Here is a 27,705-nt window from a genome sequence, read left to right on the forward strand (position 1 = left end):
TGACAAATATATATTTTTGCGGAGGTGGTTGTTTTTGATTGCAAAATAAAATAAGTTTACGAAATAAAATATCAAATTAAATTGGAATAAGTTATGAATATCATCATCTAATGCTTTGGCTTGTGGACAAATCGTACTTGTCAACGGAAATTTGCAAACAAATTTCTCTGAAAATCTTTGTGTAGTAGTTTCAAATTTCCTACATTCATACGGTACCAAAAAGATTTTTTACATATTTATGGTAAATTTATGCGATTTCTTTGCAGAATAACGTGTAATAGTTAAAAATGTGAATTAGAGCAAATTTACAAACACCATAAATGACTGTTAATATGAAAATAGTAGTGGATATTGGGCAGTGGGTAGTGTCTCCATGGGAGAAAATGGGGCACTGAAAATTTTAGTTTGTCTGTCGGTACCCCGTCTGTCTGTGTTTTCTACTTGACAAGCCCATCTTTCATTTTTTCTAGTGCTCGGCCAACGCAAAAATTTTTTTTTTATTTCAATCGCAATTGTTGGTTGCTTGTAATTTTTCCCCCATGCATTTCATTTATATTAGTTATTGCTTATGTATATACGAATAACTCATATTACATTAAAAGCAAACCAACCGCAAACTTAAATAATATTAAATTATGGGGATTTGTTTACATCACCAATTATTTGATGAATTTTGATATAGATTATTATAAAGTTTCCAATAGTTGTGTAAAAACCTGTGTAGCCCAGGCAATATGTGGACATATGCGTTCGTAAATAGATTCACATGAGTTTTGTGTACATATTTGTCTCACGCAAGAATCATCAACACAATAAGCCGATCAACATAATTATCAAGAGCATAACACACAACATCTCATCATCTCTAATTAATTATTGATATAAATGTAAAAATATGGAGGGGACTTACTAAATATATCTTTGAAATTCTTTTGCAGCATAAAGAGTGGTGAAAAGTTTTATTTTATATTCGATTTAGAACAAAGATTCAGATCGGTTTATTTAATAAATGCTTCAATGAGTTAATTAGTCGAACAAGATCTATCTATCTGATCTAATAAATATTGATCGCAGAGACCATCAATCAAAGGAAGCATGTCTCAAAATTCCAACCAAAGTAAGTAGACTGCAATTGGATTTTTTAAATTGTATATTTATTCTAACGTCTCATTAATTATATTTTATCCAGGTAATATATTGTCCTCGAATGTATTTAATTTGAATGTCTACTGGCCCAATAATCTACATCATGCGGTTAGTGTGGATGAACAAACGGATACAGTCCAGGACATTATTGAGAAGACTGTGGCCATGGTACCCGCAGCAAAGAAACCCAATCCTCGTTACTATGCTTTGCGTCTGCAGAATATGGTCACAAAAGAAACTCTATGGATGAACAAAACAACAAAGATACAAAAGCTACTTGAACATATTTGGAATTCTGCTTGTCCCAATACCGAGTGTCCCCAACAAAAGTCTCAACATATACCACCAACAGTGAATGTGAATGATAAGCTTAGCGTTTGGAGGCCTGAATTGCGCATACGATACTTGCCCCATAGCCTCAGGGAGCTTTTCAATGAAGATAAAATCACATGTTATTTCTATTTTGATCAGGTAAATTTCTATGTAAATCCCTGTTAGTATATGGAGATTAAAAGATAAGTGAATAGATAAAGTTTTTATCAGCTCATATTCGTTTTATAGGATGCTTTGCTCGCTGTTAGAAAAAAAAACATCTTGCATAGTTATTACTTACAATTAAGAAAGATAATATGGAATGTACTGTACTATTTATAACCCTCTGTAGCTGAGGTGGTATAATTTTAATAAGATTCCTGTCGTGGGATCCAGCAGACCTCATTCCTAAACTACGTTAACATTTCTGCTCAAAAAGTTTTTGGCCACATTTTCCATAAAAACATATCAAGCAAACAAATCTAACAAACTTCAAATAAAAAGAAAAGGTACTGAGAGCGGAGACATTGGCGCTTTGTACTTTACGAAGATACGCACAAAAATTTATTTTGCGGTGTCTGTCAGACTACGACATCAGCTACAGAGGGATAATATGAGAAGTATTGCCTAGAAATTTTTAGAGATCGTTCAATTTCATTTATTTATGCGCAGTTCACCTATCTTATACAAATGCTTTCTTTCCAAACGAAAGAAAATTGATTTTGTTCCTTCCTTCGACGGACAAGCCACTCCAAATTTTGTTGTTGAGAAGATGTCTAACGTATACACTACGTGCCAAAAAAGAAACTAATTAAATTTTTAAAAATTGAATGAATTCTCCTCAGACCAAAAATTTGAAAATACTTATATTTCATCATCAATGTATTTTCATACATACGAAACGAACTTTAAAATATGAAAAAAAAATCAAATTCATGCGGATTCGAGTAATTTATTTTCTTTCGAATGATGTACAGGGTACTAGGAATGATTCATTCATACCATTCTACTTTAAGATCAAGTCTCATCATTACATGGCGATCTTGCGGTTAATTTGTTTAAATATTTAAATTACAAACCATTCGATCCTCAGAATCTTTCCCATCACAAATTTTTCATAATCAATGTATATTCATAAATACGAAACGAACTTTAAAATACGGAAAAAAAACAAATTACAACTCATTCGATCCTCAGAATCTTTCCCATCACAAATTTGCTAAGAACTCCTCCTGAAATCAAGTGATTGACTTAGGTTAGGATAGCATCACTATCTGAGAGATTTTCAAACATCCCGTTTTTTTATCTATTTATTTAACAGTTTTTATTCAGTAATACAAAGCCTTCATGGCCTTTTTAGCAATTAAAATTACAAATTATGGTATCAATCAAAAAATTAATTATAAATGAAAAATACACATGATTAATTATGTTATTGATGTCTTCAGCACTTTAAATTAATTTTTCAATCTTCGAAAATCAATAAAATTTAGGTAATTTTATAAAAGCGTACCCGATTTAGTACTCTTTTATGTATTTTTCGACTAAATTTTAATTTGATTTTTCTTTTTTGCGGCAAAATTTATGAATCAATGAATGGTATGGGTCCTAACGGGTGATACGGTCAAAATTTGGTCAAGGGAAAACGCGTGTAAATCGATGAAATCGTTTATTTAAAAAATCAAATTAAATTTCTTTTTCAAGTTCAATTAGTATAAAATTCAGGAAAAATATTCAGATAGGCTTTCGCTTTTCCAAATCCGAATTGCCGGGCCTCACGCTTGACACCTGCCATCAGATTTTGTACAGCCACCTTGTCCACCTTCTTCGCCGCAGAAAGCCAGTTTGCCTTGGACTGCTGCTCGTCCTTAGCAGTTTTTTTGGTCTTCTTTAGGTTCCGCTTGACAATAGCCCAGTATTTCTCAATTGGGCGGAGCTCTGGCGTGTTGGGAGGGTTCTTGTCCTTGGGAACCACCTGCACGTTGTTGGCGGCGTACCACTCCATGGCCTTTTTACCGTAATGGCAAGATGCCAAATCCGGCCAAAACAGTACGGAACAACCGTGTTTCTTCAGCAAAGGCAGCAGACGTTTATTCAAACACTCTTTCACGTAAATTTCTTGGTTGACAGTCCCGGAAGCTATGAAAATGCTGCTTATCAAGCCACAGGTACAGATGGCCTGCCAACCCAGATATTTCTTTGCGAACTTTGACAGTTTTATGTGCTTGAAAATATCTGCTACCTTTCCCCTTCCTTTTGCCGTATAAAACTCCTGTCCCGGAAGCTGCTTTTACTCGGCTTTGACGTAAGTTTACCACGCAGTCAAACTTCGTCAGCATCGTCGTGAACAGCCTCCGGGATCGCGCTTTGGCCGTCGTATTTTGTTTATCATCGCGATTTGGAGTCACTACCTTCTTGTAAGTCGATAGTCCGGCTCGTTTTTTGGCTCGATGCACGGTTGTAGACGATACACCCAGCTTATTTGCGGCATCTCGGAGAGAGAGGTTAGAGTTTCGCTTGAAACTACCGGCAACTCTCTTTGTCGTCTCAGCGGCTTCCGGTTTTCGATTTCCCCCCGATCCAGACTTCCTGGCTGTCGACAAACGTTCCCCAAACACTTTTATTACATTTGTAACGGTTGATTTGGCAACTTTTAGCGATTTTGCCAGCTTTGCGTGCGAGTAGCTCGGATTTTCGCGATACGCTGCTCTTCTTGCTTGGACGGCATTTTGACAACTGAAGAGTGAATTCCAAAATCAAAATAGGAGCAACATTCTACACACACACCTTCAAAATGAGCGATGTTCAGGTTTTTTAAATGCAAAATTGAAAGAAATACGTCAAGTTTATATTGACCAAATTTTGACAGTATCACCCTTTATATATCAAAGAAATTATTTCCGACCAAAATATTCAATTACAGTTCAATTAGATATATTTTTAAATAAAATGTTAATTTGTTATTAAATTAATTAAAAATATTGATATTTTCAATCATTTTCTTAATTTAATTTAGTTTCTAATTTGTTTAAAAAGTTAATCAACTTTTTGGAAATATGTTGGTGATATTTTTTTCATGTATGTTGTGGAAAGCACAGGTCGGGGGCATTTTTTTTTTTTTTTTTGAAAAAGAGAGTACACTCTACTATAGCAATATTAATCATGCCTGTTCTGAAACTCACAGCCCTATACACCTCACAACACAAATTCTTTACACCTCTCAAAAACATAGTTGTTCTGAAAAAAAATTCTCACGTGTGAGAACTTTTTCGACTTTTGATCGAAAAATGTAAACAGATGGTTTTTTCTGCAAGCTGATTTGGAGACAGAACTATAAACTAACCTTATTTTGCGGTTAAAATTACAGAAGACATGGAACACATACACCAGTCAGACGAAATTTTTGTTCGATGTGTAGATGGTTTTTTAAAATCGAATTGAAAAAAATGTGCAAAATATTTAAAAACGCATTAAAGATTCATAATCTGTTATTCATTTGTGTTAAAAATCTTCTAACTTTGTACCAGAACAGACACGAATATTAGATTCATTACTAATTAGATGCAAAACATAAAGAAGATTTAATTTCACGGTATGGAGTTCTCGCATCCAAAATGTTCCTAATTTTATACTAATCTTAATAATAACAAATTAAGAACGATTTTGTTTCGAGGAAAAGATGTTACTCGTCTTTTTCCCTCATTGTAGTGTCATTCCAAATAAATTTTTTATTCATGATGTTAAGAAGTATCCTAAATTCAAAATCTATATATTTTACAATTAATTTCGAAAATGTTGCACTTTTTATTAGAGTCGAATTAGCCATAAGATAAACGCCATGTCCCTTGGTATTCAATGGAGGCAAGTGTTAATAATTTCATCATGATGCTTCTCCACTGGAATCTTATTAATACCTAAAACTTTTAAAATAAAATAACTTGCCTTATTATTGCAAGATTTGTTCTTTTTTGTTTTTATTTTCAGGTAAAACAAGATTTTATTCAATCGAATTCGACAACCATAGACTTTGACAATGCAATTCAATTGTGTTGTCTCAGTATGCTGCATTATTTTCGTAATGTGAATGTCACAATACCGGATAAAAAACAGCAACATGTCGACCACATAGACAAAGAAGTGGGGTTCAATCAATTTCTACCAAAAACTGTGATATCTTCAACAAAGCCAAAGAATCTGAAAAAAGTGATACTTGCAACCTACAAAAAGTTGTACAATTTAACAGATATCGAATACATAACGAAGTATGTACCTGTATGTATCGCGACTAGTTTTCTATTTCTATTTTGTTTTTTTTTTTTCAGGTATTTTGATATATTGAAAAACTTTTACGAAACAGAATATGAAAAGTTTTCGGTAATGCTAAGTTCAGCATGGAACATATCTGGGTATCTATATGTTGGACCTAAAATTGGTAAATATTTGTGAATCAAAAATGATATATACGATATTTGTGTGTAACTTTTTTTGACCTAGGTCTTTCCTATCAAACACATCCACAAGCAAATATGATACAAGTGGCAACATTCAAAGACATTAGTCGTATAACGACCTTATTCCTACCCAAAGAAGATTCACATTCCAATACAGAGAAGAGTAATCTACTCAAATCACTGACACCAACAATTGACGACAACTTGAGTCAGCACAGTAGCAAACCGTGCAGGTGCCGCGAAATGAAAACGCAAGTTAAAATAACAACCACAAGCAATGATGAAGATTTGGTGATAACATGCAATGGTTATAATGTGAGTAGTAGAGTTAATGGAACTGGGAAAATGTTTTTAATTATTTTCCATATTTTATTATTATTTTTTCATCACACAGACTGCAACAAGTATTGCTGATCTTATCGAAGGTTATTGCCTCTTAATAAGCAATAATCAAGTATGCACAGTATGGAATCCAATAGCTAATGCGAAAAACAGTGGTGGCGATAAATCGAACGATAGTGCACCATGTTCATTAAATAATGGCGGTGGCGGTAGTAGCAATAATACCAGTGGGGATATTAACTCAACGGAAAATTCCAAACCAAAATTGAGTGAAGATTATGCAGAACTTGGTTTGGCCGATGATGAAGGAGATTATTCTACACCTGCAGGTAAATGACATTATGTTATGATTTCTTACACTAGGAATAGGAACCATATATTGAAAATGAGTACTTACTAGAGAGTATATTCCAATACTTATTTTTCAAAAAATTGCGACCAAAACCGCGAAAATATAGAAATTCAATTTTGAACGTATTTGCTTTTTACGAATGACATAAAATCAAATACCGGAAAGTTAATGTTTGGAAGTAGCTCTTTATGAAAGTATTAAAATAGAAATGTCAGAAGTCGAAAGCTGCTTTCGCGGCTTTCGACTCACCTATATGGAAAATATTTGTAGTTTATTTAGATTAAAGCCTCTACTTTAAAATAACATCGAGAAATAAATCGAGACTAAGAGGGGAAATAGCTTTTGGTGTCGTTTTCGAATGTCCTCCTAGTTGGACATCGGTACACACAAAAAAATTTTTTCTGATTCAATCACCAAATTAATTTATCCAATTAATTTTTTAATTGAAATGTCTTCAATCACGAAAATGATAGTATCAATCACAGCTTAATTGGGCATAGAAAAAATTCTTGATTAAAAAATTAATTGATTTTTTCAGCAAATTTCAATTAATTTTTTAATTTATTCAATTAAAAATTTAATTGATGTTGATTGCAAAACTCAATTAATTTATTAATTAAAAAGATGTAACTATTTTTAATCACTTTCTGAATTGGCTTAGAGTTCTTATTTGGATTAACAAATGATTGTTTGAAATACATTTTTAATTAAAAATTAAAAAAAAATCAGCACTTTTTTTAACCCTTTCACTACCGATGTCCACTTTGAAGGACATTCGAAAAAGACACCAAATTCTATTTTTCCACTTAGTTTCGATTTATTTCTCGATGTTATTTTAAAGTAGAGGCTTTAATCTAAATAACCTATAAATTTTTTCCATATTGGTGAGGTCCAAAATAAATTTTTGTAAACTTCTTTAGAAATAAACGAAAAATACGAAAATTTGAGACAATTTTTCTACTGTATGTTTTTTCATAAGAAAACTATAGCTGACACTTTTTCGGGTTCTTTTTTGTATTTTTGCTCACACTTTGAAGGACATTATAGGCCAAATAGCGCTTATTTTCGTAAGGCCACTTGGTCACAATTCTAGAATCAAATTTCCAAAACAAGCTCATATAGCTCTTGAAGTATTTGAAGTAGGTTTTCAAAATGGCAATTTTTGTTCTTCATGCTGTTAGTACAAGTAAAAACATAAGAAAAATTAAAGTTTTTAACATTAGGTTTATTTCGGTAGTGAAAGGGTTAACTGAATTAGTCTTCCGAATTTGATTAAAAAGTTAATTGTATCAATTAATTTTTTAATTAAAAATTTAAAAATTTTAAATCATTGACTTAATTAACTTAATGTTTCTATCATGATTAAAAAGTTAATTGTATCAATTAATTTATTAATTGAAAAAATTTTCAACTTCAATAAACATTTTAATTGGAAATATTTTGGTGATATTTTTTTCTGTGTAGTGAAAGGGTTAATTAGAGAGCCAAGTTTTAACCGGATCTGATAAAATTTGTTCCTCAATGAGGCTCCAGAAGTGAAATTTGAGGGTCACTTTATATGGGGGCTATACAGTAATCCCTCGATTTACGTCGTGATTGGTTCCGGAATTTGACGACGTTAATCGAAACGACGTAAACCGAATTAAAAATTGCTCATACTTATTCCTAAGTCCATTTATGTATGTATGTGTGTGTACATAATAAAAAATCTTCAAAAATAACAACTGTATATAATTAGTAGAAAGCATATACTGACATCACGTTCTGAAGTTAACGTAATTTCAACAGATGGACGGATATGGCTAGATCGACTCAGAATTTCATCAAAAGGTCGAGTTGTGTATTCTACGCCTCCTGGCATTCAATTTGCAATTTTACATTGAAATCACAAAAACCGAAACCGGCGTTTGAGGCCTTGAAACCTCGGTTCTAACGGTCCTCCACAAGGGGAATTTCCAACAAAACCGATAATCGATGCAAAAACCTTTCCATCGGGTTTTCATGAGTATTATCACGTACTAAATACATTTGTTGTGTAGTTTTTTTTTTTATTCTCGCAGACCACGTTGTTTGCTCATATCTCGTCCACGCCTACAATTTAGATCTTGGTAATGGTACAGAGAAGTACTTTCCTCATCATAGTACATGATCAATGACAAAAACAAAATTTCCAGTAATAGTAATTGCTTACCAATTTCGACCAAGGTTATCCCCAAGATCATTTGGAAACGTGAGTTTTCGTTGTGGATGTGTAGTATTGCCCGGAAATCTTGTATCAAAAGGTGATTAAAAATTCCCCCTTATTTAAATTCCTAATATTCCTTCATTGACCATAGGGTTCCTGAATTTCCAAATGATCAATATGACAGCAACGACATATTTCTTATGGCGATTATATAAAATGTGCAAACTTTTCAAAATTGATCCCAAAATATAAACGACATTATCAGAGCTTTGGGAATGAGGGAAAATGTAGCGCAAAACCTTTTCACAGAAAAGAAAACGCTTAGTTTATGGCATTGACATTTATGTATCAAATATCCCATATTACATTTTTCTTTTATAATTTTGTTTATTAGTAAGAAACTATGAACTCGATCGATCCGAAATTACCTTGAATAATACCATTGGTGTGGGGCAATTTGGTGATGTGTACATTGGCACCTATCATACCAAATTGAAATGCAGTGCCAGCACTAAAGGTGATAAAAACGATGCAAATTCTGCAATAATACAAGTAGCAGTGAAGACATGTAAAGCCAATGATGATCCCGAAAAGATGGAAAGATTTTTGGAAGAAGCTTGTAAGTAGTTTAGATGAGCCAATAATGAATTAGAAAAAAAACTAAACTTTGTAAAACACTGATCTTTTCACAGATGTTATGCAAAAATTTGATCATCCCCATATAATACGATTAATTGGTATCTGCAGTGAAAATCCTGTTTGGATTGTTATGGAATTGGCTGAATATGGAGAATTGAGAGCCTATCTAAAATCGAATGCAGAAAAGTATATTTGGTGGCAAAATAGGGTTAATTTTATAATAATAATTTATGTTATTGCATTTTATTTTAGATTACGAAGAGAAACTTTATTGCTATATTGTTATCAGCTATCAACAGCTCTCAGTTATTTGGAATCAAAGAAATTCGTACACAGAGATATAGCAGCACGTAATGTTTTAGTCAGTTCGCCAAATTGTATAAAGGTAAGATCACAATTAAAAGTTAACTTCAGTCAATAGGATGATATATGGGATTTAGGATCAAACAAGTTTCAAATTGCTTCCTTAAGTGGTTTCTACATTCGGAGCCATTGACTTCTCCTCGTCATTACTAGTCTTATATTTAAATGACTTCTTGGCTGGATCATTTTCATCCATGCTGACTATATTAATGTCGCCATATAGATCAAACAGCTCGTGGTACGACATCTATATTCCTCTCCAAAGCCCATAGGCACATATATTTATTGAAATATCAGCAAATGTAATATCGCACTGCTCGTGGGTCCTACTACGTCTACATTCTCCGTCGTATACCTAAATGTTGGATCACCTCACTTTTTATATTTATAATGAACTTTTTTGCGCCAATTATGTACCATTTTGTTCGATCACCTTTTACCATTTTTCTCTCTAAAGACATTATTCCATTAATTTAAAATTGTCGTCGCTTCTCTGCGAAAAACTGTGACAAGTAATATTCACAGACTCTATTGAAGACGAATTTTCCTCATTTCTTTTCTGGCTATTTTTATATGTTTTGTGATTATTGTTCAAACCTCATCAGTTGTTGATAGTAAAGTGTAGAGTCAATCGATCGACTAGGTTGGAGCAACTCATAGTGGATGATTCTTTTTCAATCCCAATCTGTTTTTGCCACCGTTTATTGAGCCTCGCCACGCTTGATGTTTTCGCACATTATTGTCGTTTTTATTAACTTTTTGTCTGCTTTGACCATTCGCTCGATATAAACGTCATCTATTGACAAAATATTGGATACGCAAATTAGTAATACGGGATTGACAATAGATGGATTAATTCGGGATATACGCATCATATAATTCTGAAACTATATTCATGCCATAACCTTATTCCATAGTATAACAAATTGAAATTACTTTTTCTTCACATCGTTATTGGTAATGAAAATTGGATCGACTACGACAATCCCAAACAATCCCTGATTGATCAATATTTTTATATTTATTATTGGATCGATTTGCGAATTAAGTCAATAGTCGTTTTGTAGTCGCCGTATCCGTATGTGGCAAAAAAGATAGGAAAAAGTAGTGTCTAACATAATCCTGCATTTTAATTGGCACCCCTAATATGAAAAATCCTTTTTCGTCTACCAATATTTTTCCTTTCGTTTTTCTTTGGCGAGGCAACTATGATATTTTTTGTCTTTAATCAGAAAATTAATTGGTTCAAAAAATGTTTAATTGAAATTACTTACATTTTTCTCTGTATTCCTCTTTTTCTCGTTTTAGTTGGCTGATTTTGGCTTATCCCGTTGGGTATCGGAGCAATCGTATTATCATTCCAGTACATGTATGCTACCCATCAAATGGATGGCTCCCGAATCAATTAATTTTCGCCGATTTACCATAGCCAGCGATGTCTGGATGTTTGGTAAATATTGATTTCACAAAATTCAAAAAACGAATTAATTTATTTTGCTTCAATGTTTATTATTTATTAGGCGTTTGTGCCTGGGAGATATTGATGTTAGGTGTTAAACCTTTCCAAGGTATTAAAAATAGCGATATTATTGCCAAATTAGAAAATGGAGAAAGGCTGCCATTCCCAAATAATTGCCCACCAAGACTGTATTCATTATTATCGCAATGTTGGACATATGAACCATCAAAAAGGCCAAATTTTAAACGGATCAAAGAGACGTTATAGTAAGTTTCGATATTTGCCATATTTCCAAAAAACAAACGTAATAAGTGTTTATTTATAGTGAGATTTTAATCGAAGAAAGAGCCGCTGGCTTTGAATCAATAAATAAAGAGAATTCTGGATTTTTCTCCATGGCCAATAGCAATAGCGATATGATGGATATGCCACCTTCGAAACCTTCGAAAACTCCTCAATTGATTGGAGGTATGTGTAGTTTTAAACCAAATGCTCGCAACACAATATTCCTTCTTATTCTTTTTTTTCGTTATAGATAACTCGAAATTCACTGGCCCAGGTGGAGATAAAACGGCCCTCAGTCCCCAAACATATATAATAGCACAAAATCCCGAAATTTTAGCTCGGCTTATGAAGGAAAATGAGAATCGCATCATTAATCCTGCAGCCTATACAACACCTGCCTCGGTATTTAATACATTAGCAGTAGAAGTAGATCCTACTAAGACCACCAATAATGATATAGCTTTAAAGACAAGTAAACTTCCTGTTTCGGAATTTTTAAAGTTAGACAATACAATAACCAGAGAAGAAAAGGCATCGGTTTTACATAGGCTTCAGCAGGAGAAATCTTTAATTAATGCAACCGAAGCAATGACCTTACAAGGTCAATCACAACAAACTCCTCAGTCACAAACAACGCAACAGACACCAACATCTTCATTTGTAAATGCTTGTGCTCCTAGGCAACATTTTTTTCGACAAATTGGTGGTGGTGGTGTGATGGATTCCAATGTTCATTTAGGTTCCTTTGATCCTCGTTTTACCACAATGCCCCATCAATTTGTAATTATGCCAGAATGTAGAAATTTTGATAATACTATGATTCATATGCAGCCATCTAGTGCTTGTAAATCAGCCTCCCTGGGTCAAGAAGAAAGAACTCAAATGATCTATGATTTTGGCAGGAATCCACCGATTAATAATAGGGTGACACCCAATATTCCCACAGCATGTGGCAGTCTGGAGCGTAATATTGTAGTACCACATTTTCAGAATACTAATTGTAATCGTTCCATTGGTGGCTCCTTGGAACGTAACAAATCCTTGATTAATCCCTTAAATGTTCCAAGGAAATGTGTACCTCGCAGTGCTAGCTTAGAACGTTCGGCTCACAATAGTAGAGATTTTCCCAAATCATATTCACGTTCGGGTAGTTTAGAAGCTTATTCTTCATTTTTAGCCTTTAAGAATCACATGAAAAATACTCCCGAGTATAAAGCATTCGAAGAGGAAATTTATGATGTTTGTCCAGCAAACAATGTGGCCAATATTAATAATAAACCAATAGCACAACCACCAGCAACACAAGCAATAATGCCAGGTCAAATCTATACACCCATGGCTCCAGGCAATGGATTTGTTTATGGTTATGATACACAAAGACTACAAATGGTTCAGAGCATGAATGCTGCGGTAGTAGGCCAACCCCAGCAACAGCAACAACAGCAAACACCAAATCCACAACCATTCTCAGAAATAGAAACGACAACAGCACCAGCAGCAGCAGGAGGAGGATTGATGACGAACGATTCCGAGATGAAAAATAGTATATCTATGTTGCACATGGCGGAGGTTTGACGAAATGAATAAAATTCCCGATTTTCTCTTATGATTTGTTGTGGTTGTTGTTGATGTTTAAGTTGATTTTTTTTTTGTTGTTGTTTTGTATCCTTTATTAGTCCTTTTTTAGTGTGTGCCATGATTTGAGTTGTATATTGGTCCTCTTTTTTTAAATAGCCCCAGTTTATTTTCCCCCCCATATAAAATCGGATTTGTCTTATATTTTCTCTTTAGAAATCCCGCAAAACATCTACGAGCCGTGACGTGGTGGAACCAAATAGTCACCATACTTCGCCTTCTCTGTGTTCATCGTTAAACGATAATATCACCAATAATAGTTCTTCCAGTCTCAGCGAACTTAATAACTATCCCGCATCGAATACGAATGTGAAAATCACCAATGCTTCCAAACGTTTGAGTACAGCAATAGATCCACGACATTCACATGTACCCCCCGATGGTCAGCAGCATAGAAATAGTATTAAGCCCAATTTAAATCGTAGTAAGGATACCGTTTATATAGCCACAACCAATGTCGTTAAGGCCATTATTACCCTCTCTCAAGAAGTGGGAGAACACAAGAGTAATAATTTCTTGGAATTAGTTAAAAATATAGGCTTTGAATTGAGAAAACTATTACAATCGGTGGATTATTTATCACCATTAATACCAGCAGAAGCATATAAGTAAGTTTATCACATCGCAAATAAATAAGTATAAGTAATACTTTCGTCCCTATATAGAGAAGTGGAAATGGCTCATAAAGTTTTGCCAAAGGATATGCATGAACTGGTAGCTGCCATGAAATTAGCCCAACAGTACAATGATACTACATTAGATGTAGAGTATAAAAAGTAAGAGTTTGTTGTTGTTTTTAAGGCAATATGTTTTTTTATAACTAAATTGAATTTAAAATGATTTTCATATTTTGCAGAGGCATGCTTTCAGCAGCTCATGTTTTAGCAATGGATGCTAAAAATCTATTGGATGTTGTTGACACCATAAGACATAGATATGAATCTTTATTTATGGAATATTTCGAACAAAATGTAAGCCCTTCCTATGAAACGGAAAATGGACATAATATTTTTTTATTTATTCGTTTTCGTAGGATTCTTCGACATCATCTGCAATTTGTAGTAATAAGACACCGCCTCCAACAAGTGGAAATATTTCTTCGGGTACAGGTGAAGTTTTAAATGAAGATGGCTATCAAATAATGCAAAATCATACAATGGAACCGTTTTACTCAAATAGTACCGTAAGTACGACATAGTGATCTAAAAAAAAATCAATTTCTATAGGATGGTTTCATAAAATTTCATTTCTATAGGAAATTTTCCTAAAAATTTAATTTTTAATGGGAATTTTCGTTAAAATTTCTATAGGAAATTTTCATAAAATTGAATTTCTATAGGAAATTTTTAGAAAATTTCATTTCTATAGGAAAGTTTCTGAACATTTAATTTCTATAGGAAGTTTTCTGCAAATTTAATTTCTATAGGAAGTTTTCTATAGAAAATGTTATCAAAGTTTCATTTCTATAGGAATTTTGTCAAAATTTCATTTTTATAGGAAAATTTCTGAAATTTGAATTTCAATAGGAAATTTTCTGAAAATTTAATTTCTATTGGAAATTCTCAAAAAATTTGATTTCTATTGGAAATTCTCAAAAAATTTGATTTCTATAGGAAATTTTCATTTCTATAGAAAATTTTCATAAAATTTCATTTCTATAGGAAATTTTTATAAAATTTAATTTCTATAGGAAATTTTTATAAAATTTCATTACTATAAGAAATTTTTATAAAATTTCATATCTATATGAAATTTTTATAAAATTTCATATATAAAGGAAATTTTTATAAAATTTCATTACTATAGGAAATTTTCAGAATATTTCATTTCTATAGGAATTTTTTATAAAATTTCATTTCTATAGGAAATTTTTATAAAATTTCATTACTATAAGAAATTTTTATAAAATTTCATTACTATAGAAAATTTTCAGAACTAAAATTTCATTTCTATAGGAAATTTTCATAACTAAAATTTAATTTCTATAAGAAATTTTGTCAATATTTAGTTTTTTAATACATTTTGTAAAAATTTTCTATAGAAAAATAAAATTTTATTTCTATAGAAAATTTTCAGGAAATTTAACTTCTATTTTTTTTTTTGTTTTTTTTTTTCAAAATTTCCTTTCAATAAGATTTTTTTTTTTTTGAAATTTTCCTTTCTATAGGATTTTTTACTTCTATAAAAAATAATAACATTTCCAAAAAAAAATCACTAATATTTATTTTTTTCTATCATTTCAGGAAGCTCACAATATTATAGTTAATCAAAATCTAGTCCATAATGCTGATGATATTCTTCTTCTAAGAAGAAACTCAACTTTTAATAACGATATGGCAATATCGTCAAATTTTCTAAACGATCAACAACCATTAAAAATTATTGAAGACACTAACACTCATTAAAAGTAAATTAAAGTAATTTAAGATAATACATTCTCTTGAGATTCTAATCAAGCAATTCCCTTATTTCCCCTAATCCTCACTTCTTCCCAAAAAAAACCCACTCCATAAAAGAAAAACTATTGTAGCGGCACTAAATATAAATATAGTGCGGAATATATTTTCCCTTACTAAGGCTTCTACTACTAATCCTTCTCTCTCTCTCTTTCCCTATAAGTACTACGAACTTCTCGTATAAAATAATGAATAGAATTTTAACATATTTATTGAGTATGCACTAATGGCCCAAATACAAAATAATATAAAAAACATACAAAAATAAAATAAATCAAAAACATATTAAAAAAGAAAAACTTCAATGTATTTTTTACTTAACTTAATGGGTGACAGAGACGTCGATCCGTCGGTCGGATAATATGGTCGTGACAAATTACTCATGATTATTGTGCAACCAATTATTACGATAAGCAAACATATTCAAAATGAATTGCCCGATATTTTGATCCAAAGCAAATACAGTTCTTTTTTGACTTAAAGCCAATGTTAAGGCTGCATTATTAGCATTTCCATTATTTCTAGAACATTTCAATATAGAAAGAAAATTTATTAGTAAAATTCATAGAAATGTCCTTACAAGTCTTACTTACAAGATATTATGTAGATTAATGTTATATTTAAAGCAATGATTAAGCTCTAAATAGCCATTCGACCATTCGGCTATAGAAACACTTCTCAGCAAGTCCGGATGGCGTGTATAAAATATAATGAAAGTAAGTTTTGTTGCTTCCGTTTTGGCGTTTAGTAGAGTGGTCAGAACATGAAACCATTCACTATTGCGATAGGTGTTTGGATGATTATATGTATCATTGATTTCATTCTCCTTACGATAAACCATAAAATATTGTTTATTTCGAACTTGGAAGATGGTCGGATTTATGGGGCCCGACGCCGAGTTGGCATTCACATTTAACTGAGGTGTTCTGTACAAACATGGTGTCATAAACATGCCGCTATTCAACGTCATCATTAATTTGGTTGGTATTGCTTTTGGTCTTAGGCCAATTCTTTCGGGTTGCCGAAAACCATTTGCTGTATCCTCTTGTATTAATATTTTCTCGATGCAATCGAAAAGTAGAGTATTTTGAGAGAATGCCATAGTTGGTCGTTTGAATTTTTCCGTCACACCACAACGTTGTAAATAATTCGTGTAGATATTGTAAAAATGTTGCCGTGTCTTGAGAAGAAGTAATGCTTCGCTATAGTCCATTTTCAATGTAATCCATTCGTCAATATTGAAATAACATTGTGAACTACTTTCGGAAGCGGAGGGCATAGATATAATTTGGATATTTGATGTGGATATTTTTGTGGGACCTTTAAATACGAAAAATATTGCTAATTTATCTATATTGCAAAATTGTATATGGATTTATATAATTTCGGTAAAATAATCGTGCAAAGGTCGGTCCTATGTTCGGCTTTCGAATTGAAAGCAATTTACGTTTAGAAAAAACTAATGAAAATTATAAATGAAAAAATATCCCTGTTAAATCTTAACGAAATCTACCTAAAATGTATTCCTCAAATCAAACTATTTTAACTATTTATTAAAATAATTCTTCAAAATTTCATTTCTATAAGAAATTTTCTTCAACATTTAATTTCTATAAAAATTTTTCGTCAAAAAAATTTTTCGTCATTTCATTTCTATAGAAAATTTTGTAAAATTTCATTTCTATAGAACATTGCTAATTTATCTATATTGCAAAATTGTATATGGATTTATATAATTTCGGTAAAATAATCGTGCAAAGGTCGGTCCTATGTTCGGCTTTCGAATTGAAAGCAATTTACGTTTAGAAAAAACTAATCAAAATTATAAATGAAAAAATATCCCTGTTAAATCTTAACGAAATCTACCTAAAATGTATTCCTCAAATCAAACTATTTTAACTATTTATTAAAATAATTCTTCAAAATTTCATTTCTATAAGAAATTTTCTTCAACATTTAATTTCTATAAAAATTTTTCGTCAAAAAAATTTTTCGTCATTTCATTTCTATAGAAAATTTTGTAAAATTTCATTTCTATAGAACATTTTTGCAAAATTTTATTTCTATAGGAAATTTTTTCAAAATTTTTTTGCTATAGGAAATTTTGTCAAAATTTCATTTCTAAGGAAATTTTTTCAAAATTTCATTTCTTTAGAAAATTTTGTCAAAATTTAATTGAGTGCAAAATTTAAAAAACAATGTAAGCACGACTTAAAGATAATATTGTTTGGGAGTTTTGGATTTTTTTAATTTAATATGGTGAACCGTTTTCGAGTTATTCCAATATACTCGTATGTAGCGGAAGTGCCTTAATTTTTAACAAAACGGTATATCTCGAAAAGTCGAGCTGATAGGAAAAAAAAAAAACAAGTGCAGATTTGGATTCAGCGTCGCAAATAACCTTAAAAACAATATTCAGTTCTCCATCAACAAAACTATAAAAAAAACTAACTTATTACAATTAGAAAATGTTATTTTTGTACGGAAATCGCGATTTATATCAATTCAGTAAATCGTGAACAAAATCAAAAGTTGTGCACCGATTATAATGAAATAGAACCCATTTTATTCGAAATATATTTAACTAACTGTTTATGGATTTCTGTCCCATTTGTATTTTTTTAGGAATTTTTAAAGAACAATTTTTTTTTTGTTAAAAATTTCAATTTTTTTCAAAACTTCAAAAATATCTCTAAAACTACTTGGAAAATTTAAAAACAATGTAAGCACGTCTTAAAGAGAATATTGTTTGAGATTTTCGGATTTTTTTTAATTTAGTATGGTGAACCGTTTTCAAGATTTTCCAATATATGTAGCGGAAGTGCCTTAATTTTGAACATAAATGTATATCTCGAAAGGCCATTCAAATCAACACAAAAGTTCAATTTTGTTGCCCTGTGTTATTTAAATAAAAACGAAAATGAGGTGCTGAAAACATAGTTATTACGCTTAAAATTGTGAAAGGTATATTGGTGAACAATTTTCGACTTTTCAAAATGGAATAAAGTGATAGTTTTTGAAAACTGATAGACGCTGGAGCATCAGGCGAATATAGCAGAATTGCAACTTATAAATCAACATAAGTCCTTTAAGACAATGTTTACTGTGTTTTTATTCGTATGTCATACCTCGAATGATTTATACATTTTTATTCAAATTAATAAACATCTAAACAATCGTATTTTACTTGACCACAATGATTCTTTTACAACTATCTTAAAATGCACTTTGTCTAACAGTATAAGTATTTTTTTTTTTTTCAAAATTACGCTCACGATAAAATTCATATTCATGATAAAACAGAGGCACATAAAAATCACCCTCATGAACATTCACTAATAAACTCAGGCTCACCGATTTCATAACCTTCACGGTTTTGATCAATTTTATGATTTCAATAGCGTCCATTGTTTGACAGTAAACCATATTATTATTTATTATTTTATTATAATTATTATTTATTATTTTATTATAATTATTATTATTTATTATTATTATTATTATTGCAGCGAGTCATAATAATAACGAATAACGAGAATTCTCGTGAATCATGCTTAGTGTTGTGTCACGAATATTTTTCTGAATCTAGAATATTGTCGTGTCACGAGAAATTTCGTGAATTATATAAATTTTAGTGAGCCATGAAAATTGTTGTGTGGAAAATTTTCGTGAATCACGAATTTGTAGTGAATTGTGCGGGAGCGTGAGGCTTTAAACGTTTTTCATTAGCGAATATGACTTTCATTTTATTTATTTATTTATTCATTAATTAGTAACACGTAAGCCTACAAGGCCAATAAATGCATTACATGGTAATAAACATAGCCCAAGATCTAACTTATATATAATGATAAAAATATAAAACTAAAAATTATATTATATTTAATATAGTCTTTTGATTTTTCTTTGGTTCCCCACCATAATTACCTCGAATAGTAAGTTTCATATTATTAATAGTACGTCCAGATTAGCAACATGTCATTTTCCCTATGTACATGCGATCAACCTTGCAAAAAGTAATTATAAACCTTCAAACGAAACGCGTTGTTGGTATGTGAAAATATGCTGAGATCCACAGGTAACTGATTCCATAATCGAGAAACACGTACCAAGAATGACCTCTCCAACTTAGAGTTAAAAATTCTGGGTATTACTATCTGCGTATTACGACTAGACATCGAGAAATTAAACATCGTACGAACAAGGATAGGAACTCCACTCTTAACTACTTTATAAAAAAAAGAGTAAATTTCTTAATCGAACGTAGTCATCAAAAGAAGTGCCTAGGAAACGCCCAATATACTCAGATATATGATCCCGTCGCCTCAGATTAAAGGCAAATCGCGCAACATCATTAACTATCCGCCGCAACTTCAACAGAACGTAATCAAACGTACCTGACACAACTTCAAGCCCATACAGAACATGTGGCATAAGGAGAACTCGGGCCAATCTAGTCTTCACCCATAAAGGGAGATATATATTTACAGAATAAAGCCTACGCAGAACAGAATAAATATTTCTTCTCACCATATTCACATGCGTCTCAAAACTAAGCCTGCTATCAATTATAATGCCTAGGCATTTGTGATACTCAACAAAATCAATCTTTGTTCCACCCACGAAAATATCTAAATCATGTCGACCTCCAAATCTTATAGCCTTAGTTTTACGAGGATTTAGAACCAATGAATTACGATCCGTCCACCGCGAAATACGATTCAGACAATTTTGCGTTGTGTGTGAGTACAACTATTTCTTCGTGAGTGAAATTTCACTCTCGCGCACAAACAAGTAGATCTTTACTCTAATAATAACAACTTTCTCTACCGCCCAAACGAATGGACATGGCGACCCGAAATTTAGGCTAAAAGCTTCTTAAATGACTTTAACATGGTTAAAAGTGAAACCAAATTTTTAGCGATACAGGTAAAACGGGTTAATATAACCGACACATTTTTTTATTTGTATGAAAACTCGATCTTCTACTTACCAGCAAACAAGGCCACACTTATACCAGCCACAATTGTATTACAGCTTATGCTATTACAATTCCAACTTCTTGACGACTTGCCATACATAATCCAAGGTGATGGGAAATTCATATTTTTCATAGATTCCACATTCAAATCACGTAAAACTGAATTGGGATGTACAACTATTTCCGATTTGCCAGGCGACTTTAAACGATTACACTGGCGATCCAAAGCACATATGGATGGATATAATCCTCCGGCTAAAGCAGCTTTTATTATGGGCCAACAATGAGATTTCTGATTTATATAATGCATACTCAAATTGCCTTTGTTGTGTATCAATTGTGAAGATCGAAGAGCACCCACCAAGGTGGTACGAACATTGCATACATGTTCTAACAAACCATTCAACATGAAATTATATTTATTTGGAACATTGTCAGTGTTGTCCTCCCTCAAATCGTTTTGCCAATCCTGATATAAACGCAAGAATACTAGATGATCCGAGTACAGGCCTTCTGAAAATTTAATGCGTTCTTCTTTGATTTTGGAACGTATAAACTCCTTGTAGGGTTCAATTAGATCATCCATAAAGTGTGATGTTTCAAATGGATCCAGGGTTGTCATAAAACTGACTATAGTCAAGACCGGATCAAGACATTGTAAAAGTACGGAAAATACTAAGAGTTTCCCCAACTGGCATTCGACAGGAACATCAATTAGGCGACAGCCTAACCACGTTATATCTTCCAGCTCTGTGAATACACTGATTTTTTTGAGATTTTCAACAGCGCGATAGATATGCATGAATGGAGGCTTAATAATAGTTTCCTGTAAATATTCGGATACCATGCTATGTTGAGCTAAAAGCTTAGCCGAAAGGCATATACGATCCAATGGAACTGTTAGTAAATCTGGTGTTTGCACTTCGTGTAATTTATTGTAGATATCGACAGGCAGCAAACGAAAACAACAGCCTCCTAAATAAAATAAATAAAAAGAGAAAAACAAAAAGGTTGTTGAAAAAATATTTTCGTGTTTGTCAATAGATATCATTGGATCTTTCTATCACCTGTGCTGCTGTTAGCTTAAATGAACAATAAAATTCAAATTGAAGAAGAAGACAGTGAAAATGATAACGAAAGACGCCATACATTGCAAAGACTTATCATTCACATACGAGTCTGGATGTATATATTTTTCCATTAGGCCTTGTGGACACATTTCTCTCGAGGATCTCCCCCCGTCATTTTTGCAGGCCATATATTGCAAATCGTAAATATATTTTGAATATTCGAGGACTTAATTGTATATTTCGCATATAATTATGGATCGCCATCTTTTACCAATTGGCGAGAGTGGAAACATTTCTCTCTAGTTTCTTTTTGTCCTTTTTTACAATCGAATAGAGACCAATATATCAATATTTCGTATGTGTATGGATGCCCATCTTCTTCCAAATTGCCATAGCGGACAAATTTATTTCAAGGAACGCTATTGCGTATTTGCCTTTTACTGAGAACAGCATGATTTTTGGCAAACCGTGCCTATACCATTCGAAAGGTCTTTTTTCAGTTTATCTGTAGTGTATATAAATAAAAAATGGCTTTTGGCTTTTTTTTGGCGAAAAGTGAATCAAATACGACAATAATGTGCGAAAAAGATCCTGATGACAGTGGAATGAAGGCCAACAAAATAGTCGTAAAACAAGGATTGACGCATCGAAAGATTATATTGAGTATTTGGTTGGAATGGAAAAAATTCATTCAAGTGAGAAGCCTGGTCTAATGATTGGTTCTATGATGAAATTAAAAGTAGTATTCGAAGAAAAAACAACCAGAAATAGAAAGGGATTCGGCTTCAATCTGGACACCACACACATCGTTGATGACTCGACAACAAATGGGACAGCTTGACTGGGAAGTTTCGAAGCATGCACATTATAGTCTGCGATGTCACCATTGCAAAAGTTACAGAACAAGCAACTATTTTTAGCCTAGAAAACATAAAAGTTGTACACTGATGGAATATTTCTAGCAGAAAAATGGCATAAGGTGGTCCACCAAAATTGGACATAACAGGTTGGTTGATAAGTCCCCGGTCTGACACATAGATGGCGTCGCTAGTATTAAATGCATATTATTTTTATACAGTACCAACCTTCAAATGATTCGTGTCAAAATTTGACGTCTGTTAGTCAATTAGTTTGTGAGATAGAGCGTCTTTTGTGAAACAACTTTTGTTATTGTGAAAAAATGGAGAAAAAAAGGAATTTCGTGTTTTGATAAAATACTGTTTTCTTGATAATGAGTTTTTTTTTATTTATTCATTCAGAGCCTATTTGGCCAAAATAAAATAATTACAATGGACTACTCTCTAGAGTTTCATCCGGACTCTGCCTCAGGGAAATCAAAAATAATTGACTGGCATGCAAAATTCAAGCGTGGTGAAATGAGCACGGAGGACGGTGAACGCAGTGGACGCCCGAAAGAGGTGGTTACCGACGAAAACATCAAAAAAAATCCACAAAATGATTTTGAATGACCGTAAAATGAAGTTGATCGAGATAGCAGAGGCCTTAAAGGTATCAAAGTAACGTGTTGGTCATATCATTCATCAATATTTGGATATGCGGAAGCTCTGTGCAAAATGGATGCCGCGCGAGCTCACATTTGACCAAAAACAACAACGTGTTGATGATTCTGAGCGGTGTTTGCAGCTGTTAACTCGTAATACACCCGATTTTTCCCGTCGATATGTGACAATGGATGAAACATGGCTCCATCACTACACTCCTGAGTCCAATCGACAGTCGGCTGAGTGGACAGCGACCGGTGAACCGTCTCCGAAGCGTGGAAAGACTCAAAAGTCGCTGGCAAAGTAATGGCCTCTGTTTTTTGGGATGCGCATGGAATAATTTTTATCGATTATCTTGAGAAGGGAAAAACCATCAACAGTGACTATTATATGGCGTTATTGGAGCGTTTGGATGACGAAATCGCGGCAAAACGGCCCCATATGAAGAAGAAAAAAGTGTTGTTCCACCAAGACAACGCACCGTGCCCCAAGTCATTGAGAACGATGGCAAAAATTCATGAATTGGGCTTCGAATCGCTTCCCCACCCACCGTATTCTCCAGATCTGGCCCCCAGCGACTTTTTCTTGTTCTCAGACCTCAAAAGGATGCTCGCAAGGAAAAAATTTGGCTGCAATGAAGAGGTGATCGCCGAAACTTATGCCTATTTTGAGGTAAACCCGAAGGAGTACTACCAAAATAGTATCAAAAAATTGGAAGGTTGTTATAATCGTTGTATCGCTCTTGAAGGGAACTATTTTGAATAATAAAAACGAATTTTGACAAAAAAAATGTATTTTTCTTTGTTAGACCGGGGACTTATCAGCCAACCTTTCACAGTGCACTCGCGGTAATGAGAACTAATTAAAACCAAGAGAATTCACGTTAGCGAAAATGTTCAAGTTAGTGAATTTCAGAACAAAACATAGCCATATTCGGGAGTTGTATACGTTCTAGCGCAATAGTCTTCTATTTTTGTTATCAGCTATATTAAAAACTTTCATTTTATGAAAAAAATTTTAAAAAAAGAGATCGGAAAAATATCAGTGGGTATGGAACTATAAATTTTAAATTAATAATTAAAATTCACGAAAAAGCCAAACTAGATCCCTAAAAAATTCTTGAAGTGTATTTGAAATTGTATTTGGCATTGTGAATCTGCCCCTTTAACGTCAAATTTCATGTTTTTCAGCGTTACGCAGTAGTAGGAATAAGAAAAAGCGTGTTCACGTTAGGCGGTTGTTGTTGTTGTAACAGTTTTAATGTAGTTTCATCCATTTTGTTCTATGCCTGTGTAGTTCAACTAGTAGCCAGATCAAGGAACTCTGCGACAAGGATGGGGTGTGTCCAGAGTAATCCGGTGGCTTAGGTGGGTGGACTTAGCTGGGCAAGCGAAAAGGTGACGAGTGTCATGTGGCCCCTGATTACAGATGTCACACAAGTCAGCTACGCTGCTATCAATCACTGATAAGTAGGAATTGAGGCGGATGCACTTGCCTTGACGTTATGCGGTGTTCACGTTACCGCGAGTGCACTGTATTTGTTTCAACAAATCTCATTACAAAATGGGACAAATTTTTGCACGGTTGTTAGAGGGTATTACTAACATCACATTCAAAATTTCACCGGATCGGGTGTAATTTGCTCTTACAAGAGGCACCGTAAGACAAATCTGGATATAGACCAATTTTGCAAGGTTGTTAGAGAGAAACATACTAACATCACGTACCAAATTTCAACCGGATCGATTGAAATTTGATATTCCAAAAGACTCCAAAGGTTCTTTGGGGATCGGTTTATATGTGGACAATTTTTGCATAGTTTTTAGAGGACCGGATGAAAATTGCTCTTCGAAAAGGCTCGGGAGGTCAAATCTGGCAGTCGGTCTATATGGGGGCTATACCTAACAGAGATCTGATATGGTCCATTTGCAATACCATCAGACCTACATCAATAAAAACTACTTATACGAAGTCTCAAGTCTTTAGCGTGTTTAGTATGGAAGTTAGGGTTATTTCCACAGACGGACATCGCTAGATCGACTCACAATTTCACCACGACATACAAACAAATATATACTTTGTTGGGTCTGAGACTAATGTGTTACAAACGGAAAGACATAGTTAGTATAGCCCCATCCTATGGTGGAGGGTATAATAAAATAAATAAACAGTAATAAAATAAATGAAATATTTTCATTTATTTTCACCAGAATATCACTATATCACTGAACACTAATAAATTAATATTTACTTACCCCCAATAATGCCAGTGCTTGATGCCAACAATGAATGACGACTTTCCATGCTTTGTTTTGCGACCCATTCATAAACGTTTTCCTTGTTTTGGGCTAAATTATTGAATACACAACGATAATTTAGAGCTGTATCTATCACATAGAGTAGATTGTCAAAACATCGAAGATTCTCAGCAATATTAGTGGTTAGAATTATTTTGATAATACTGTTATTGGGCTGAAGTATTATATCCAAGTGAGATTTTTCAGTGTGACTATGTAACATGAATATGGAGATTTGATCTGGAACATTACCCAGGAGTTTTTGTTTGAGTATGTAATAGTTCAGTTGTATGAGGTGCTGGTAGGAGGGTAGATATACTATGATATTACCTCTCCTCCAGAGATCATTCTTGGTTGTTAACATATATATAATATCCACAATTAGGGCATAATCTACACGATAATGACTCTGTATATCTTTTGCTTGACAATGTGGTTTCTCAAAGCATTCCTCTTTCAATATTTCCACACATTCTAAATGACCTTTGGAATATGCCATTTTCAAGGCGTCAACATCAAATTTATCAATGATATATGGATTAGCACCAAACTCTAGTAAAAGTTTCACATGTTCAGCTTTACCCAACATCGAGGCAATATTGAGTATAGTTCTACCCGTTATGGAATTTCGATGATTTATATCGGCATCCTCGCCTTGTACCATGTACATGAACGTATCAAAATTTTGATCTGATGCCGTTCTTTCATAGGCTTCCAGTATTTTATCCAAACATTTTGAGTTTTTTCCCACATATGGCGATGATGGTGCTGCAGCTGTGACTAGATTTGGATTTGTTATGGGTAAAGTATTAAAAGCCCTTGCAATTTGTTTAGATGGTCGCGAGTCTGGCAAAATTTTGATTATATCTTCCAAATAAAAAATGTCGGACTTAGGACCTTCATAGTGGTATCCTTCAAGTTTTATCTCCTCCCCTTCGCCAAAGTATTCCAGAAATTCGTAATTTTTTGAAAAATTCGACAATAATACTATTTTCAAATAAGGATGATACATCAGAGCTACTTTCAATTCGCGCAATAACAAATCAGCGTATGCTTCATGCAAATGGGCATCCACCACCACAACATGGGATATATGACGAAAGCTATCCATTATAGACTGACCCATGAGTACACGTAATAAAAAACTTGATGTGGTGTAGACAAGATTAGATGAATCGCTGATACGACTTTGTAGTTGAACTTGATAGGCCACAGTTTCACCTACCTTTTCATGGAGGTGACCTGCCAAAACTTCACTGTTATGTATGGCCACCAGTTGCTCCCTTTCCACACAAATTATTTTACAATGACGCTTCTCTTCGCCACATTTTTCTATTATATACATGGGTATAGATGTGGACTTACCAAGAGTGGAACTACCATTTATTACCAAGACTCTACTACGTTCCAAGGCTTTTAGAATTAGTTCTTTGTATGGTTGCATGGGGCATTGTTTTTGGAAACTCTGATGTCCTACTCCGTTGCAACGTGCGATCGATTGCTTCAATGGGCCTAGTGAAAAACGATGTGGTGGAACTACTGGCGGAACATTAGTACTTGGACTTGCAACATTTGGAGACATTTGAAACTCCTGGACACTTCCACCGAAATCCGAGCCACAATTGAACATAAACAAATCTTTTAATGATTCGGGACATAGTTTCAATTCCAAAACTTCTGCTGGTACATGACAGCATTCTTCCTTGAACACAATCATCGATTCTTGGCCCTTATCCATGCAAGGACGCATGCGCATTCCAAATGCTTGACAAATTTTCACAAAATATCTGGGATCCAGAGTAAAAAGCTGTCCCATAAACTTCATACAACATCTTTTATCACGATTAAAGTTTGTTAATTGCTCTGATACGTATAATTGCAAAATATCGTTCGGCATGATGGATTGTTTTTTCTTCTTAACCACGTAAAAAATTCAGCGTCTTTACCGCTTCAAATAACACAATAATTTGATTATGCAGAAATGATCCGTTAGTCTTTGCAGAATTCAAATGTCAAAAATGTGTCAACAGGGTGACACAAAGCTCATTTAAACGTTCTATGATCACAGGGCACATAAGTAAAAAAAGGTAGTGACCATAGACCAATTAAAATAGAGACATACCTTGATAATTCACCATGGTTTTGTTTACCATAGACCAATTAAAATAGTGACATACCTTGACAATTCACCATGGTTTTGTTTATTTGCAGAGCGCAGTCATTTCACTCA

General features: G+C 33.2%; 2 protein-coding genes across 4 annotated transcripts; one reads left to right on the plus strand and one right to left on the minus strand.

Moving 5' to 3' along the window:
* Positions 1–15,924, plus strand: Fak (protein tyrosine kinase 2 Fak). 3 transcript variants are annotated; one of them, XM_075313921.1, is made up of 19 exons: positions 1–24; positions 939–1,117; positions 1,190–1,617; positions 5,443–5,720; positions 5,781–5,890; positions 5,953–6,224; positions 6,304–6,580; positions 9,183–9,407; positions 9,481–9,613; positions 9,680–9,812; positions 11,099–11,240; positions 11,311–11,515; positions 11,575–11,717; positions 11,785–11,936; positions 13,326–13,777; positions 13,835–13,945; positions 14,026–14,140; positions 14,203–14,352; positions 15,413–15,924. In XM_075313921.1, exons 2-19 carry the CDS (start codon positions 1,096–1,098, stop codon positions 15,572–15,574), a joined length of 3,510 nt encoding a protein of 1,169 aa, XP_075170036.1. In that variant the 5' UTR covers positions 1–24; positions 939–1,095; the 3' UTR covers positions 15,575–15,924. The 3 variants fall into 3 exon arrangements, with proteins under 3 accessions (XP_075170036.1, XP_075170034.1, XP_075170035.1); XM_075313919.1 differs by having other exon boundaries at positions 11–241; XM_075313920.1 differs by having other exon boundaries at positions 11–212.
* bgcn (benign gonial cell neoplasm) lies at positions 15,819–27,560 on the minus strand. The gene is made up of 4 exons (XM_075313918.1): positions 25,434–27,560; positions 20,619–21,581; positions 16,219–16,945; positions 15,819–16,146 (listed from the first exon to the last, which is right to left on the minus strand). The coding sequence occupies exons 1-4, from the start codon at positions 27,370–27,372 to the stop codon at positions 16,002–16,004; spliced, it is 3,774 nt and encodes a 1,257-aa protein (XP_075170033.1). The 5' UTR covers positions 27,373–27,560; the 3' UTR covers positions 15,819–16,001.
* Positions 27,561–27,705: the final 145 nt, after the last annotated feature.

The sequence above is a fragment of the Haematobia irritans genome, chromosome 5, assembly GCF_050003625.1.
Source record: "Haematobia irritans isolate KBUSLIRL chromosome 5, ASM5000362v1, whole genome shotgun sequence".
Taxonomy (NCBI): Eukaryota; Metazoa; Arthropoda; class Insecta; order Diptera; family Muscidae; genus Haematobia; species Haematobia irritans.

Bases quoted from the DNA above. Each gene is read 5' to 3' on its own strand.
- bgcn (XM_075313918.1), bottom strand. From the start codon at position 27,372: ATGCCGAACGATATTTTGCAATTATACGTATCAGAGCAATTAACAAAC. The intron at 16,946-20,618 runs GTAAGTAGAAGA...TCGTATTTAAAG, and splicing joins AAGTGTGGCCTTGTTTGCTG to GTCCCACAAAAATATCCACA. The intron at 16,147-16,218 runs GTAAGTAAGACT...GAAATGTTCTAG, and splicing joins ATTAATCTACATAATATCTT to AAATAATGGAAATGCTAATA.
- Fak (XM_075313921.1), top strand. From the start codon at position 1,096: ATGTCTCAAAATTCCAACCAAA. The intron at 1,618-5,442 runs GTAAATTTCTAT...TTTTATTTTCAG, and splicing joins GTTATTTCTATTTTGATCAG to GTAAAACAAGATTTTATTCA. The intron at 11,241-11,310 runs GTAAATATTGAT...ATTATTTATTAG, and splicing joins CAGCGATGTCTGGATGTTTG to GCGTTTGTGCCTGGGAGATA.